The 14,968-nt window shown below is 39.0% G+C and overlaps 1 protein-coding gene and 1 pseudogene across 2 annotated transcripts in view; one reads left to right on the top strand and one right to left on the bottom strand.

Moving 5' to 3' along the window:
* The window catches only part of RARS1 (arginyl-tRNA synthetase 1), a 198,172-nt gene that overhangs the window by 7,011 nt on the left and 176,193 nt on the right, over positions 1–14,968 (bottom strand). For both annotated transcript variants that reach the window (XM_055562771.1, XM_055562762.1), the window contains 7 exons: positions 14,505–14,605; positions 13,178–13,299; positions 11,027–11,147; positions 9,148–9,277; positions 8,059–8,163; positions 3,856–4,034; positions 3,367–3,476 (listed from right to left, as the gene is read on the bottom strand). In XM_055562771.1, the coding sequence (XP_055418746.1) occupies positions 3,367–3,476; positions 3,856–4,034; positions 8,059–8,163; positions 9,148–9,277; positions 11,027–11,147; positions 13,178–13,299; positions 14,505–14,605 (868 nt within the window). The remainder of the gene's footprint in view (positions 1–3,366; positions 3,477–3,855; positions 4,035–8,058; positions 8,164–9,147; positions 9,278–11,026; positions 11,148–13,177; positions 13,300–14,504; positions 14,606–14,968) is intronic.
* LOC129638203 (60S ribosomal protein L18a-like) lies at positions 13,367–14,127 on the top strand (annotated as a pseudogene).

Here is a 14,968-nt window from a genome sequence, read left to right as displayed (position 1 = left end):
CCATGCACGGTGGGTGCTCAATACACAGGAAGTTGATCAAAAAAATGATAAATTATTTATTGTAAAAAGCCTTAAAAAAGAAAAATTCACTAAAAAAATAGACGGCAGATTCTGAGCATTTTATTTATTTTTTTTGGCCATACTGCATGGCATGCATACTTCCCTGACCAGAGACTGAACCCCACGCCCCTGTAGTGGAAGCTCGGAGTCTTAACCACTGGACCACCAAGGGATGTCTGAATTTGAGCATTTTAATATCAATGTTTTAAAATATGGTAGGATGCCACTGGCTAGCTATCCCTGATAATTTTTCTTTTTTATGGTGTAGGACACCATAATTATATAAATGCAGATATCTAAAACAATACAACCAGGGTAGGAAGAATCAATATTGTGAAAATGACTATACTACCAAAAGCAATCTACAGATTCAGTGCAACCCCTATCAAATTACCAATGACATTTTTCACAGAACTAGAACAAAAAATTTCACAATTCATATGCAAACACAAAAGACCCCGAATAGCCAAAGCAGTCTTGAGAAAGAAGAATGGAGCTGGAGGAATCAACCTTCCTGACTTCAGATTATACTACAAAGCTACAGTCATCAAGACAATATGGTACTGGCACAAAAAAAGAAATAAAGATCAATGGAACAAGACAGAAAGCCCAGAAATAAACCCATGCACCTATGGGTACCTTATTTTTGACAAAGGAGGCAAGAATATACAACGGAACAAAGACAGCCTCTTCAATAAATGGTGCTGGGAAAACTGGACAGCTATATGTAAAAGAATGAAATTAGAACACTTCTTAACACCATACACAAAGATAAACTCAAAACGGATTAAAGACCTAAATGTAAGACCAGAAACTATAAAACTCCTAGAGGAAAACATAGGCAGAACACTTGATGACATAAATCAAAGCAAGATCCTCTATGACCCACCTCCTAGAGTAACAGAAATAAAAACAAAAGTAAATAAGTGAGACCTGATTAAACTTAAAAGTTTTGCACAGCAAAGGGAACTATAAGCAAGGTGAAAAGACAACCCTCAGAATGGAAGAAAACAACAGCAAATGAAACAACTGACAAAGGTTTAATTTCCAAAATATACAAGCAGCTCATACAACTCAATACCAGAAAAACAAACAACCCAATCAAAAAGTGGGAAAATGACCTAAACAGACATTTCTCCAAAGAAGACATACAGATGGCTAACAAACACATGAAAACACATGCTCAACATCGCTCATTATTAGAGAAATGCAAATCAAAACTACAATGAGATATCACCTCACACCAGTCAGAATGGCCATCATCAAAAACTCTACAAACAGTAAGTGCTGGAGAGGGTGTGGAGAAAAGGGAATGCTCTTGCATTGTTGGTGGAACTGTAAATCGATACAGCCAGTATGCAAGACGGTATGGAGATTCCTTTAAAAACTAGGAATAAAACCATCATATGACCCAGCAATCCCAGTCCTGGGTATATACCCTGAGGAAACCAAAACTGAAAAAGACATATGTATCCCATTGTTCACTGCAGCACTATTTACAATAGCTAGAACATGGAAGCAAGCTAGATGTCCATCAACAGATGAATAAATGAAGTTGTAGTACATATGCACAATGGAATATTGCTCAGCCATACAAAGGAATGCCTTTGAGTCAGTTCTAATGAGGTGGATAAACCTAGAACCTACACACAGCGTTAAGTAAGTCAGAAAGAGAAAGATAAATATCGTATTCTAACACACATATATGGAATCTAGGAAAATGGTACTGAAGAATTTCCTTACAGGGCAGCAATGGAGAAAGAGACATAGAGACTAGACTTGTGGACATGGGGAGAGGGTGAGATGTATGGAAAGAGTAACATAGCCAACAGGCATTTGCTGTATGGCTAAGAAAACTCAAACAGGGGCTTTATATCAACCTAGAGGGGAGGGCAATAGCATCCCACTCCAGTACTCTTGCCTGGAAAATCCCATGGATGGAGGAGCCTGGTAGGCTGCAGTCCATGGGGTCACTAAGAGTCAGACACGACTGAGCGACTTCCCTTTCACTTTTCACTTTCACGCATTGGAGAAGGAAATGGCAACCCATTCCAGTGTTCTTGCCTGGAGAATCCCAAGGACGGGGGAGCCTGGTGGGCTTCCGTCTATGGGGTCACACAGAGTCGGACGCGACTGAAGTGACTTAGCAGTAGCAGTAGCAGGGGAGGGAGATGGGAAGAAGATCAAAAGGGAGGGAATATATGTATACCTATGGTTGGTTCATGTTGAGGTTTGACAGAAAACAACAAAATTCTGTACAGCAATTATCCTTCAATAAAAAAATAAATTATATAAAAACAAACAAAACAACAAAAAAAAATAAAAGAAAAAATCCTCTCGCCATTACATGATAAACAAATGCTGACATATAACTCTTGGTGATAAATATCAGACATAAAAAGTAAATGTGCTTTTTATGAAGCACATTTACAGGAAGCTTGGGGCTGGTGCACTGGGATGACCCAGAGGGATGGTACGGGGAGGGAGGTGGGAGGGGGGGTTCAGGATTGGGAACACGTGTACACCCGTGGTGGATTCATGTTGATGTACGGCAGAACCAATACAATATTGTAAAGTAATTGGCCTCTAATTAAAATAAATTTAAATTTAAAATGAAGAAAAAAAAAAAAAAAAAAAGAGAGAGATTTCCAAGGCAAAAAAAAAAGTAAATGTGGTAATTGTCTTTCAGTTGTAGGAATAATCATCTAAATGTTAGTCAAAAGAAAAGAAAACAGGAAGAAGATACTCTAAAGCAATACTCAACTCATGTGTTTGATTTTTAGCACTCTCTTAGGACCATGAATACCTTAAGGACCAGGTGTCTTCCAATTACGAAAAAAGTGCAGCTACATAGAATTATATGTTTGATCTAAGGTATTTTGTCTGCATATAACCTTACATCTAAAATAAATACCCTGACATTTATTTGGGTAGGGCTAGGCCTTTTATATGCTTAGTTAGGACTTTTGCACATTGGCGTGTTAAGCACCTTGAGCTACTTCATGAAGCTTTTAGAAACATCACCCACTTTTATGTGATGGCAGAATTTAGGCCATGTCTCCAAATCAAAAATGATGTGGTAATTAAATAACTAGATCCTAAGACAATATTAAATGGAAGATGTAAAAATTTCTCAATTCTTCCTAAAAGGCTGCACTCTCTGGCAGTGATGAGACACAGGTACAGAACAGCTTGGCTGCGTACATACTACAGCATATACAGACTCTGGTATCAAATGAAATGGTCTCTATTAAAGAATTCTGGGGGTCGGGTATGTTGTTACCACCTTCACATTTTCAGACTTACTTGTCTTCCCCCAGCACCACACCAAATCCAGCATGAGACACTCGAGTTACTGCAGGGTCATACCAACCAATCATTTGAGCAGCACCAAATATTGTCTGGAAGTGTAAGGACTATAAAGAAATAGAAAGAGAAAGTTACTTGCTAAACTTTCTAATTTAAAAAATGACTTAAAGCTCTTCTACTTAGGAATAAAGATTTGTAAAATTCAAATCACTCACTAACCTTTTAAGGCAAGTAAAGTTATAGAAGCTCTTCTTTATTCCTTACATATGAGAATAAGGGAACATCCTTCCTAGTTTACAGAGACAAGTGGGAAAACTGAGAAGTGAACAAGTTTGGCCAAATTCAAACCCTGCTCTCTCTCGCATATCACTTTTCTGAATTTCCGTCTTTGAGGAAAATTTACAGGGTTTTTGAGTGCCAAACGCTTCAGCATACTGCCTCACCTCCAATCAGACAATGCAAGTTGATACAAATGTACAAACTTACTTGTCCACTGTCCACCACATAGATGACCATATCTGCTTTTTCCTCAAACAGTCTTTGTTTAATGGCAGCCAGGTCAGATGTATCATAGGTATAACCTCCATCCGATTTTACTATGGTTAATGGTACAGAACATCCTGGAACAAACACAATCTTTCTGCCATCGTCCACTTGCACAAATCCTAGAAGAAAAAGAAAAAGAGAAAACTGCGTCTGGGCACCCAGGGAGTGTTCCTGGTAGTTTCCCAAAATAACATGACACCTGGCTGCCAAACTCTTCATAGAGCATTTCACTCTATGAGGAGTCGTCCACCTGCCCAGCAGACACAAAACATGGCAATCTGTGCTTTGCTTTCAAGCAGGAGCCATAGCTTCCTTTGGGAGAAAGATGCAATTTCTATCATTACCTCTTAAAATGTATTCATTCATTTACAGTTTTCGAGTTACAACTACAACAGAGTTCAGGACACAAACACGGCAGGATTCAGCATTGAAATGACTAGTAAAATGGAAAAAATAAAATCATGTTCATACACTCATGATGAAAAAGGCAAAATTCCTGGATGCAAGAAGGGACAATAAGGAACATGATGATAAAAACAGCCATATTTCAGAGTGTGCTGCTGCTAAGTTGCTTCAGTCATGTCTGACTCTGCGAGCCCACAGACGGCAGCCCACCAGGCTCCTCTGTCCCTGGGATTCTCCAGGCAAGAACACTGGAGTGGGTTGCCATTTCTTTTCCAATGCATGAAAGTGAAAAGTGAAAGTGAAGTTGCTCAGTCATGTCAGACTCTTAGCAACCCCATGGACTGCAGCCCACAAGGCTCCTCTATCCATGGGATTTTCCAGGCAAGAACACTGGAGTGGGGTGCCATTTCCTTCTCCTCAGTGTGTGCTACTATATGCTAAATACTGTACTGAGTCTTAAATTCAACCTTCACAATAACTCTATGCAGTAAATACTATTACTATTGCCTTTTTCCTTTTTTAACATTTTAGAAAACTGATGCTTGGTAGGGTGAAGGCAGTATAAAATCCTGGTTAAAAACAAACTCTGAAGCCAGACTGCCCAGGTTTGGATCTTGACTTAGCAGTTATTAGCTATGTAACCTTGGGAAGTTACTAACTTCTTTGTGCTTCTTTTCTTTCTTTAATGGACATTACTTTTCTTGTTATGAGTACAAAATAATGTCACAATTAAAGTGTTTCTCACATTATGACAATCTGGATTCTCATCTTCCCCTCACAGCAAGGAATACAGTTTCCCTCCAATATCCTAAACTATTTCTAAGGACCCCACACTTGCACTGCCTTGCTTTGTTGAATTCCTCCTTTCTGCTAGCATGACTAACATGGCCAGCTTCTTTTCTCATTATTAAAATCTTTTTACCTAAGTCTACAAATAACAAATGCTGGAGAGGGTGTAGAGAAAAGGGAACCTTCTTACACTATTGGTAGGAATATAAACAGGTGCAGCCATTATGGCAAACAGTATGGAGGTTCCCCAATAAACAAAAACTAGAGCTGCTGTATGATCCAGCAGTCTCATTCCTGGGCATATATCTGGATAAAACTATAATTCAAAAGGATGCATGCACTCACAGCAGCACTATTCATAACAGCCAAGGCATGGAAACAACCTAAATATCCATCGACAGATGAGTGGATAAAGAAGACATGGCACAAACATACAATGGGACACTGAAGTGAAGTGAAGTGAAGTCGTTTAGTCGTGTCCGACTCTTTGCGACCCCATCGGCTGCAGCCTCCCATGGGATTTTCAAGGCAAGAGTACTGGAGTGGGTTGCCATTTCCTTCTCCAGGGGATCTTCCCGACTCAGGGATTGAACATGGGTCTCCCGTATTGCGGGCAGACGCTTTACCCTCTAAGCCACCAGGGAAGCCCAACGGGACACTACTCAGCCATAAAAGAGAATGAGATGCCATTAACAGTAACATGGATAGACCTAAAGACTGTCATACTGAGTGAAGTCAGACAGAGACAAAAATCATGAGATAATTTATATGTGGACTCTAAAAAATAGACACAAATGAACCTATCTACGAAAGAGAAACAGACTCAAAGAGAACAGACTTCTAGTTAGGGAGGGAGGGAAGGGGGTCTGGAGTTAGTAGTTCCAAACTATTATACACAGAATGGGTAAACAAGGTTCTATCATATAGCACAGGTAACTAAAATGAATATTCTGTGATAAATCATAATGGAAAATATGAAAAAAAATTTTATATATATAACTGAGTCACTTTGCTGTAAAGCAGAAATTAATTGTAAATCAGCTATATCTCAAGTTAAAACAATTTTTAAAAATTCCTTATCTTAAAAGTATGGTCCTTAGTTTCCAGAATGTGATTAGTAAGTATCATTTCTCATTCAAGGAACTAAGCTTCCCTGGAGATAACAGAATAGCTGAATCCACAATTAAGGCAGGAAATGTACAAACTTATCCTGAAATATTGTGTCCAGAAAACAAGTAAACTATCAAAAACTGTAGGGGTCAAGGGGGAAAAAAAGGAAAGCCACTTGAGACTACCATTAGCGAAATACAAGACAATCTGAGTATTAAAAAAATAAAGGCATCCGAGATCAGACAAGATCGGGAGCCTTCAGGCCGATACACAATGGAGTATTACTCAGCCATTAAAAAGAATACATTTGAATCAGTTCTAATGAGGTGGATGAAACTGGAGCCTATTATACAGAGTGAAGTAAGCCAGAAAGAAAAACACCAATACAGTATACTAATGCATATATATGGAATTTAGAAAGATGGTAACAATAACCCTGTGTATGAGACAGCAAAAGAGACACTGATGTATAGAACAGTCTTATGGACTCTGAGAGAGAGGGAGAGGGTGGGAAGATTTGGGAGAATGGCATTGAAACATGTAAAATATCATGTATGAAATGAAAAAAAATAAAAAAATAAAGGAAAACAGTTGGAAAATATATTAAACCTAATTTACAACAATGCTAAAAATAATCCAGTTGTTACATCTGGAAGATATTAAGAAACTAGTTTACTATTCTGAAAATTGGTAAATAAAAATAAAGAAAGAACCAAGCATTTATACTGTTTGCCTATGAGCTGTACCTCTGGTTAACCAAAATGATTATGCGACAAAGTTCTGCACAGGAGAATTCCAGGTAACAAACAAAGAAACGACAGAATGCTGTATTCCCAACCTCTAATGAAACAATAGAACCAAGTCATGACCATCAGTAGTGGCTAAAACCACTAGAGGAAAGTCTAATGGAGAAATTAAAGGACAGATCAGGATGACAATACCTGAACCCACTAATCCATCTTAACATCGTAACAAGAGTCAACTAAAAAGTGGCATTCTCACGAATAAACAAGACAAAACAAGAAAAGAAAACACAAACCAGAGTTTAATCTAGCCTCTTTAGAAAATACAGATAGAGGAATTATGCCACACAACACCATACGGAAATCTCTGTAAGACAAATGGCCTAGTTTCTTCAATAATAAATGAGAAAGAAGTGTGGGGCTATGGAGAGAAACCCATGACTTAACAAATTTTATATTAAACAAATGTAATGTGCAGACTCTGAAAAAATACTTATGATTAAAAAATATGAATCAGCTTAGGAAATGTGAACTCATGACTTGCTATTAAGAAATCATTGGGACCTCCCCCTGGTGGTCCAGTGATTAAGAATCTGCCTTGCAATGCAGGGGCATGGGTTCAATCCCTGGTCAGGGAACTAGGATCCAATCGCTGGTCAAAGAACTAAGATCCCACACGTCACAGAGCAACTAAGCCAGTGGACCAGAGCACAGAGCAATACTGAAGCCCACGTGCCACAAGCGAGTCCGTTCACTGCAATGAAAGATTCCACATGATGTGACTAAAGACCTGATGTAGCCAAATAACAAATTAAAAAAAAAACAAAGAAAGAAGTATTAATTGTCATGGAGTGATAATGCTATCATGGTTTTGGGGTAGGATGAAGGGTCTGTTGTTTCAGAGACAAACCAAAGCAGTTATAGAAGAAATTATATAAGCAGTGTACACAGGAAGGTAACAGACACAATAAGGTCTGCCTGTGTTCATAATTAAGTTGGTGACAAGTGCATGAAGCTGGGATGTCACTATAATATTCTCTCTGCTTCTGCCTATGTTTGAAAATTTGTATAATCAAGTTAAAAAAAAAGTGCTTACCTCTATCTTCAAATTCCTTTACAATGTCATGCATCCTATCTTGATAGAAGGATTCTCCCCTCTCTATTAAAGAGATGTCCAATGCCTCATAGATTTTATTAAACTCTAGGGAAAACGTCATAAAATAAAGAGAATGTATAATTTAAAAAGAGAAAGCATGCCTCTTACCTTCAAGGAAATTTATTATTTAATTGAAACATTTGCAAGAAAATTAATTTCACTAAAATGTATGATACAGAATATTACACACATATTGCCATTTTCAAAATGTGAAGAAAATATTGCAAGATACATATCAAAATTATTAACAGAGGGTAGGAATACAGCTAACTTATTTTCTTTTTTCCTGTCTACATTTTTTTTTCCTCCAAAGAAATACCTCATGTAATTTTTTTAAAATGTACTTAGAAAATGTAAATGATAAGGAAAAAAGAGAAGCCTTTCCTATTTGGAGATCAACTGTTCACTGAATTTTCTTATAGTTTTTCCTAATTGGTACCATTTATCTTTTTGTCAAGCTGCACATTAGTGACACAAGATAACCTAGATTAACACAATACATTTTACTGCCTCGTGTGGCAAAACAGCCACCAGCCTCTTCCAAAGATCTACTGGCTATTCGTGTTCATCTGTTCTTCAAAGTGACCTTTCAAATAACACTGTCAAGTCTGAACACTCAGAACTGTCTTGAAACCATAAATGAATATGGAGAACTAAGGGACATGGCCTGACACCCAAACATTCTGCTCCACCCTGGTTGTGTATTTTCCTTCATTTTAGCCCTACACATTTCTGGACAGATTTATTTGTAAGGATTTTATAGCTTCGGATGCTTAATGTGAATAGCATCTTTTCCCTTTCTACTTTTTTTCTAACTAATTTTTCCTCACTTCTAAAGAAATTTTGCACCTGCCTGCCTTTATAAATAAACTTTCTTTGTAGTTTCAATTTCAGAAAATATGTAAGAAAAAAAAAATCTATTTGTTAGCCCTTGAATATTTAATACGTCATTCAAAGTCAATTCTGAATACTCAAGAAACTACATGCAATAGTATTCGCTGGATAAATAAACAAAGCCCAGAAGCTTACCTTGGCGGGAGACATCACAGATAAGTTTCCAAGCTTTTATGATGTCTGGATTTTTACTCTGGAGCAAAACAACACACTGATATGCTCGCTTTTTAAATTCCTCCTCAGTATCAAATCTCTTCTTGGATTCCTATATTAAAAAAGGTAAGGTTTGTAAACAATCAGCCCCATATTTCTAGATAAAACACATTTCTAAAAAAAAAAAAGAAAAAATCCCACAAAAAAACCAGAGGAAGTAAAAATTTAGATCTGTTGAACAACAAGTGTTCTATCTCAACAGTCAAAGAATGTTGTTACAAATGAATGTGCTAATAAAACCCAATTATTACTTCTGAAATAATTTTCCTTAAAAATGTAACATTTGATCACAATGCTACCTCCACCTTTCCAGTTCACACTAGTGCTTGTGTTCTGGGAGAATGACAATGTACAGCTAACACATGAGGCTGAATTTTCCAGGCTCTATTTTCCATTCTGAATAATTTTGGGGGGGGGGTAATTAAAAATAAAATCATGGACTTCCCTGGTGACACAGCAGATAAAAATCTGCCTGCCAGTGCAGGGGACACAGGTGTGACCCCTGGTCTGCGAGGACGCCACACGCCGTGGGGCAACTAAGCCTGTGCGCTACAACTACTGAAGCCCGAGAGCCTCAAGTGTGGGCTCTGCAACAAGAGAGGCCAGTGCACAACTAGAGAGGAGACCCCGCTGCTGCAGCCAGAGAAGGCCCTTGTGGAGCAACGAAGACCCTGTGCAACCAAAAATAAAAAAAATTGCTTTCATTGGTTCATATCTACTTTGAAAGCAATACATGCTTATTAAAAAAATATTATTGTTAACCCTATCCCAAACTAACCAGCAATAACATTCTGATGAAAATTCTAGATATCTCTTTGCAATCACAGACCTGTATGTTTTAAAAACTATAAATATATAGTTTTTCTTTTATCCTTGGTATTAAAATTCAGCAATGTGTTTTAAATATTTTATGGCTTTAATAGATCTGCCCATTGTATTCAGTGCAAAGAATCCCAGCAGATTATAGCTATTTCACTTAACTGATACCAGTAAACAATTTTCAATCTTTTCATTAGAAAATACATACCAAAAGATTAAAAAAAAACCTCTAAAAAAGCCAGGTACCAACCAACCAAAAAAAGTTTTAAGTACTATATTATTTCTTAATACAGTAATCCTATTCTTGGGACTCTATCATAAGAAAACAATTTTAAAAATGAGAAAACCTACATGTAGAAACATGTAGGTACAACCTAAAAGTAAACCTACAAGTAAAAACATGAAGTTACTTACTGAGCATCCCCAAAATGGAAGGGGGGGGAGGGAACCAAATAATAAGGAGCATACACTTTGGTCTACAAATCCAAAATAAGATGTGGTCACAAAGTAACATGAAAGAGTATGATAAAACTTTAAATAGGTACAATACAAAAATGGTACTATAACCACAACTGATATAATAAAAGTTTATATACGGATAAGTGAAAGACTCAAAGACTGTTTACTACAGTGATTTATTTAAAATTATGGTTTATGGTAAATTTGTCTTTAAAAAACTTTATACTTAATAATGCTTTCAAAATATACAGAATCAGGAAGATAACAGCAGCATCAAAATTTTTAAATAAAAAAATGTATTTTGACTAACAAACTCCTAAATTCATGTAAGAATGGGTAATGCTGTAGATTTAAATTTTTAACATACACCAATAAAAGCAAACATGCTATACTGAGGAACAGAGAATGGAGCAACTTTTATTTAACCCCATAATAGCTTCAAATACCATTTAAAACTCCCTAAGGAAAACAATTATGATAATTGATAGACACACAAATAATACAAAAATAAATGGCACCAAACCTTATAAAAAGCCTGAAGATCCCCAATGGGAGGTGAAACTGTTAGGTAATCTGGAAATTTATCTTGCAGGTGAGCAATGAGCATGCCAAACTGGGTTCCCCAATCTCCTACATGGTTTAATCTAATATCAGACACAGAACATAAAACCACTTAAAAATGATAAACATGAACTGGACTATAAAGAAGACTGAGTGCCAAAGAATTGATGCTTTTGAACTGTAGAGTTGGAGAAGACTCCTGAGAGTCCCTTGGACTGAAAGGAGATCAAACCAGCCAATCCTAAAGGAAATCAGTCCTGAATATTCATTGGAAGGACTGATGCTGAAGCTGAAACTCCAATAATTTGGCCACCTGGTGTGAAGAGCTGACTCATTTGAAAAGACCCTGATGCTGGGAAAGGATTGAAGATGGGAGTAGAAGGGGACGACAGAGGATGAGATGGTTGGATGGCAACCCCGACTCAATGAACTTGAGTTTGAGCAAGCTCCAGGAGTTGGTCACGGACAGGGAAGCCTGGCATGCTGCAGTCCATGGGGTTGGTTGCAAAGAGTTGGATACGACTGAGCGACTGAACTGAACAGATGTCCCATTAGGAACCACAGACATTAAGTGCCGGTACATCATGTTTAGTAGTGTTCTTTTTATGGAGGTGTTTCCTCAACTGGTCTGAGAGGCAAAGACAAGGTCTGTTATGTTTGTCATTAGATACCCAGTAATGAGCCTGCAAACACCTGGCCTACAGGATTTGCTGAATGAAGTTCCTATGAATGGACTGTGATCTGTTTATTGCTTAGTTAACTGGAAGAGTGGCAGTCAGGTCAATGTTGGTCATTACCATAATTTTATGAAAACCTAACTTTTCAACCAATTATTTCAGTATAATTTAGTAGTTCCCAAATATTGGAAAAGGCGATGGCACCCCACTCCAGTACTCTTGCCTGGAAAATCCCATGGACGGAGGAGCCTGGTGGGCTACAGTCCATGGGGTCGCTAAGAGTTGGACACGACTGAGCGACTTCACTTTCATGCATTGGAGAAGGAAATGGCAACCCACTGACAGGGAGCCTGGTGGGCTGCCGTCTATGGGGTCGCACAGAGTCGGACACGACTGAAGTGACTTAGCAAATATCAATGGACAAAATTCTTCAAAATATATCAATCCAATCACTTCTCATTCCTCACTGCTTTCATCTAACCTCAAACCATCAGATCATCTCTTCAGTTCAGTTGCTCAGTTGTGTCCGACTCTTCCCTGTCCATCACCAACTCCCAGAGTTCACTCAAACTCACGTCCATCGAGTCGGTGATGCCATCCAGCCATCTCATCCTCTGTCGTCCCCTTTTCCTCCTGCCCCCAATCCCTCCCAACATCAGTCTTTTCCAATGAGTCAACTCTTAGCTGGATTATTAAAACAGACTTCTAATTAATTACTATAGTTCCTTTTCCCTTCTTTGCCTAGTTTATTTGAAGAAACCAGGGCAATCTCTAATCAGATTTTATGCCCTACTAAGACTCTCCAAAAGCTTCCCACTGCATTTAATAAAACCGCAATTTCCTACCATGGGCTACAAGGTCCAGTACCATCTGTTTCTTGCTTACCTCTCCCACTAAAATATATACTTCTAGTATACAGGACGGAAAAGGCAATGGCACCCCACTCTAGTACTCTTGCCTGGAAAATCCCATGGACAGAGGAGCCTGGTAGGCTGCAGTCCACGGGGTCGTGAAGAGTCGGACACGACTGAGCGACTTCACTTTCACTTTTCACTTTCATGCATTGGAGAAAGAAATGGTAACCCACTCCAGTGTTCTTGCCTGGACAATCCCAGGGACGGGGGAGCCTGGTGGGCTGCCATCTATGGGGTCGCACAGAGTCGGACACGACTGAAGCGACTTAGCAGCAGCAGCAGTATACAGGAGGCACTCAAGGAATATTTGTGCAATAAATGAGGGAGTTTTCCCCTTGGTTCTACATCTACCCCAAGTCTTAATAGCTATTAGTCCAAAGGAGGGGCCAAAGGTATAATTTAAAAGCCTAATGGGTGATTATGAAGCAGACACTTAGGAATCACTGATTTAATCAAAGATTCTTTCTCTAGTGATAACTTTGTTTTCTATAGAAATCTCCAAAGAAAGGCAAGAGTACGTACCTCAGCACGTTATATCCTGCAAACTCAAAGAGGCGGCACATGCTCTCGCCTATGATTGTTGACCGGAGGTGGCCTACATGCATCTCTTTAGCTATGTTGGGAGAGGAAAAGTCAACTATAACCTGGGATAAATAGTAAAGATTTTTTTAGAGAGGGGTATAAACATTTTCTTTTGCTAACACATTCATTAATAACATTTAATAGTAAACAAGGCTTAAACATTAGCTTGGATTGTAATGCAACTGTTAGGATTTCTGATGGAACTTGTCCATCATTAATTGAAAAATAATCAAATCTGTTTAAATAAGTTATCTATTATTTCAGAGACAACTCATTTATAAATATCAGTTGGGTAACTCAAATGCCTTGGGGAATGAAAACAAAAATCATATAGCAATCAAGACCCAGGGGAGCTTTTTCGAGGGTGGTGGCGATTGTGGGTAGAGTGCCATGAAGGCCTCAGGGACGCTCTGCGAGTATAAGATGGTGGGGTGCTGCCTGCTGACCCCCAAATGCTGCCCCTCTATCGTATGAGAATTTTTGCACCTAATCACACGGTTGCCAAGTCCCGCTTATGGTACTTTTGTGTCTCCACTGAAGATGATGAAGAAATCCTCAGGGGAAATGGTCTACAGTGGACAGGTGTTAGAGAAATCTCCCGTGGGTGGCATCTGGCTGCACTGTGACTCCCACAGCAGGCACCGGGAGGAGCGGGACCTGACCACAGCTGGTGCCGTCACCCAGGGCTACCGAGACATGGGCACTGGCACCAAGCTTGGGCCCACTCAATCCAGATAGTGAAGGTGGAGGAGCTCGCAGCCAGCAAGTGCCGCCAACCAGCGGTCAAGCAGTCCCAAGACTCCAAGATCAGGTTCCCACTGCTGCACCAGGCCCTCCGTCGCCAGCACAAGCCATGCTTCGCCACCAAGAGGCCCAACAACTTCTTTTAGGTGCAGGCCCTCTCTGTCCCCGGGTCTGCCCAAATAAAACTCAAGTGGGAAAACCGGAAACAAAAAAAGACCCAGGGGAAGGGGGAACTTTCAAGATAGCGGTGGACTAAGATATGGAGATCGTCTTCCTCCCCACAAATACATCAAAAATACATCTGCATGTGGAGCAATTCCTACAGATCACCTACTGAACGCTGGCAGAAGATTCCAGACTTCAAAAAAACAAAAAGACCCAGTGGAAAGGTTATTTCACAGCTATGTTCATAATCTCAAAATATGAATGATTAAATCTCAATATAAAAAGTGAAAGCCATTCTTAGCTACAGCTAATAGAATTCTAATGTATTATGCTATCAATAAAAAAAATATACATATACCTTTTTGTTCTCTCCAATGGAAGGTATTTTAACACCATTCACCAAGAGATTGGTCAACTGTTGTGATACAAAGCCCTTTCTTAAGTGGATATTAATAAAACCTAAAGAAAAACAGAGAAGAGAAAAAAATCAGACAGCCTCCAAACTTGAAGACTGCTATTCCCAAAGCACTTCTCAATTTCACTTATGCTGGCTCCAGAGCCCTAGTGTGGCTCTGGTGAAACTCTTCAGGCTTCCAACAGCACCTGGGGCCTTGGCTTGAGCCCTCTTATGGGCTCCCTGTTTCCACACCTAGTTTCACCACTTTCCTGAAAGCTTCCTATTTAATGCAGGACCCCTTCACTCCCAGCGAATGATTTAACTCTTAACAGAAAACAAACGATTCTTCTGCCACAGAGTATCTGCCATCACTTATCTCCTTTTTGTTGACGAGAAACTGAGTGACGAGGCAATAAAGTAACTCA

The sequence above is a fragment of the Bubalus kerabau genome, chromosome 1 (assembly GCF_029407905.1).
Source record: "Bubalus kerabau isolate K-KA32 ecotype Philippines breed swamp buffalo chromosome 1, PCC_UOA_SB_1v2, whole genome shotgun sequence".
Lineage (NCBI taxonomy): Eukaryota > Metazoa > Chordata > Mammalia > Artiodactyla > Bovidae > Bubalus > Bubalus kerabau.
Note: the sequence above shows the minus strand (reverse complement) of the source record. Positions and strands in the feature narration are given on the sequence as shown.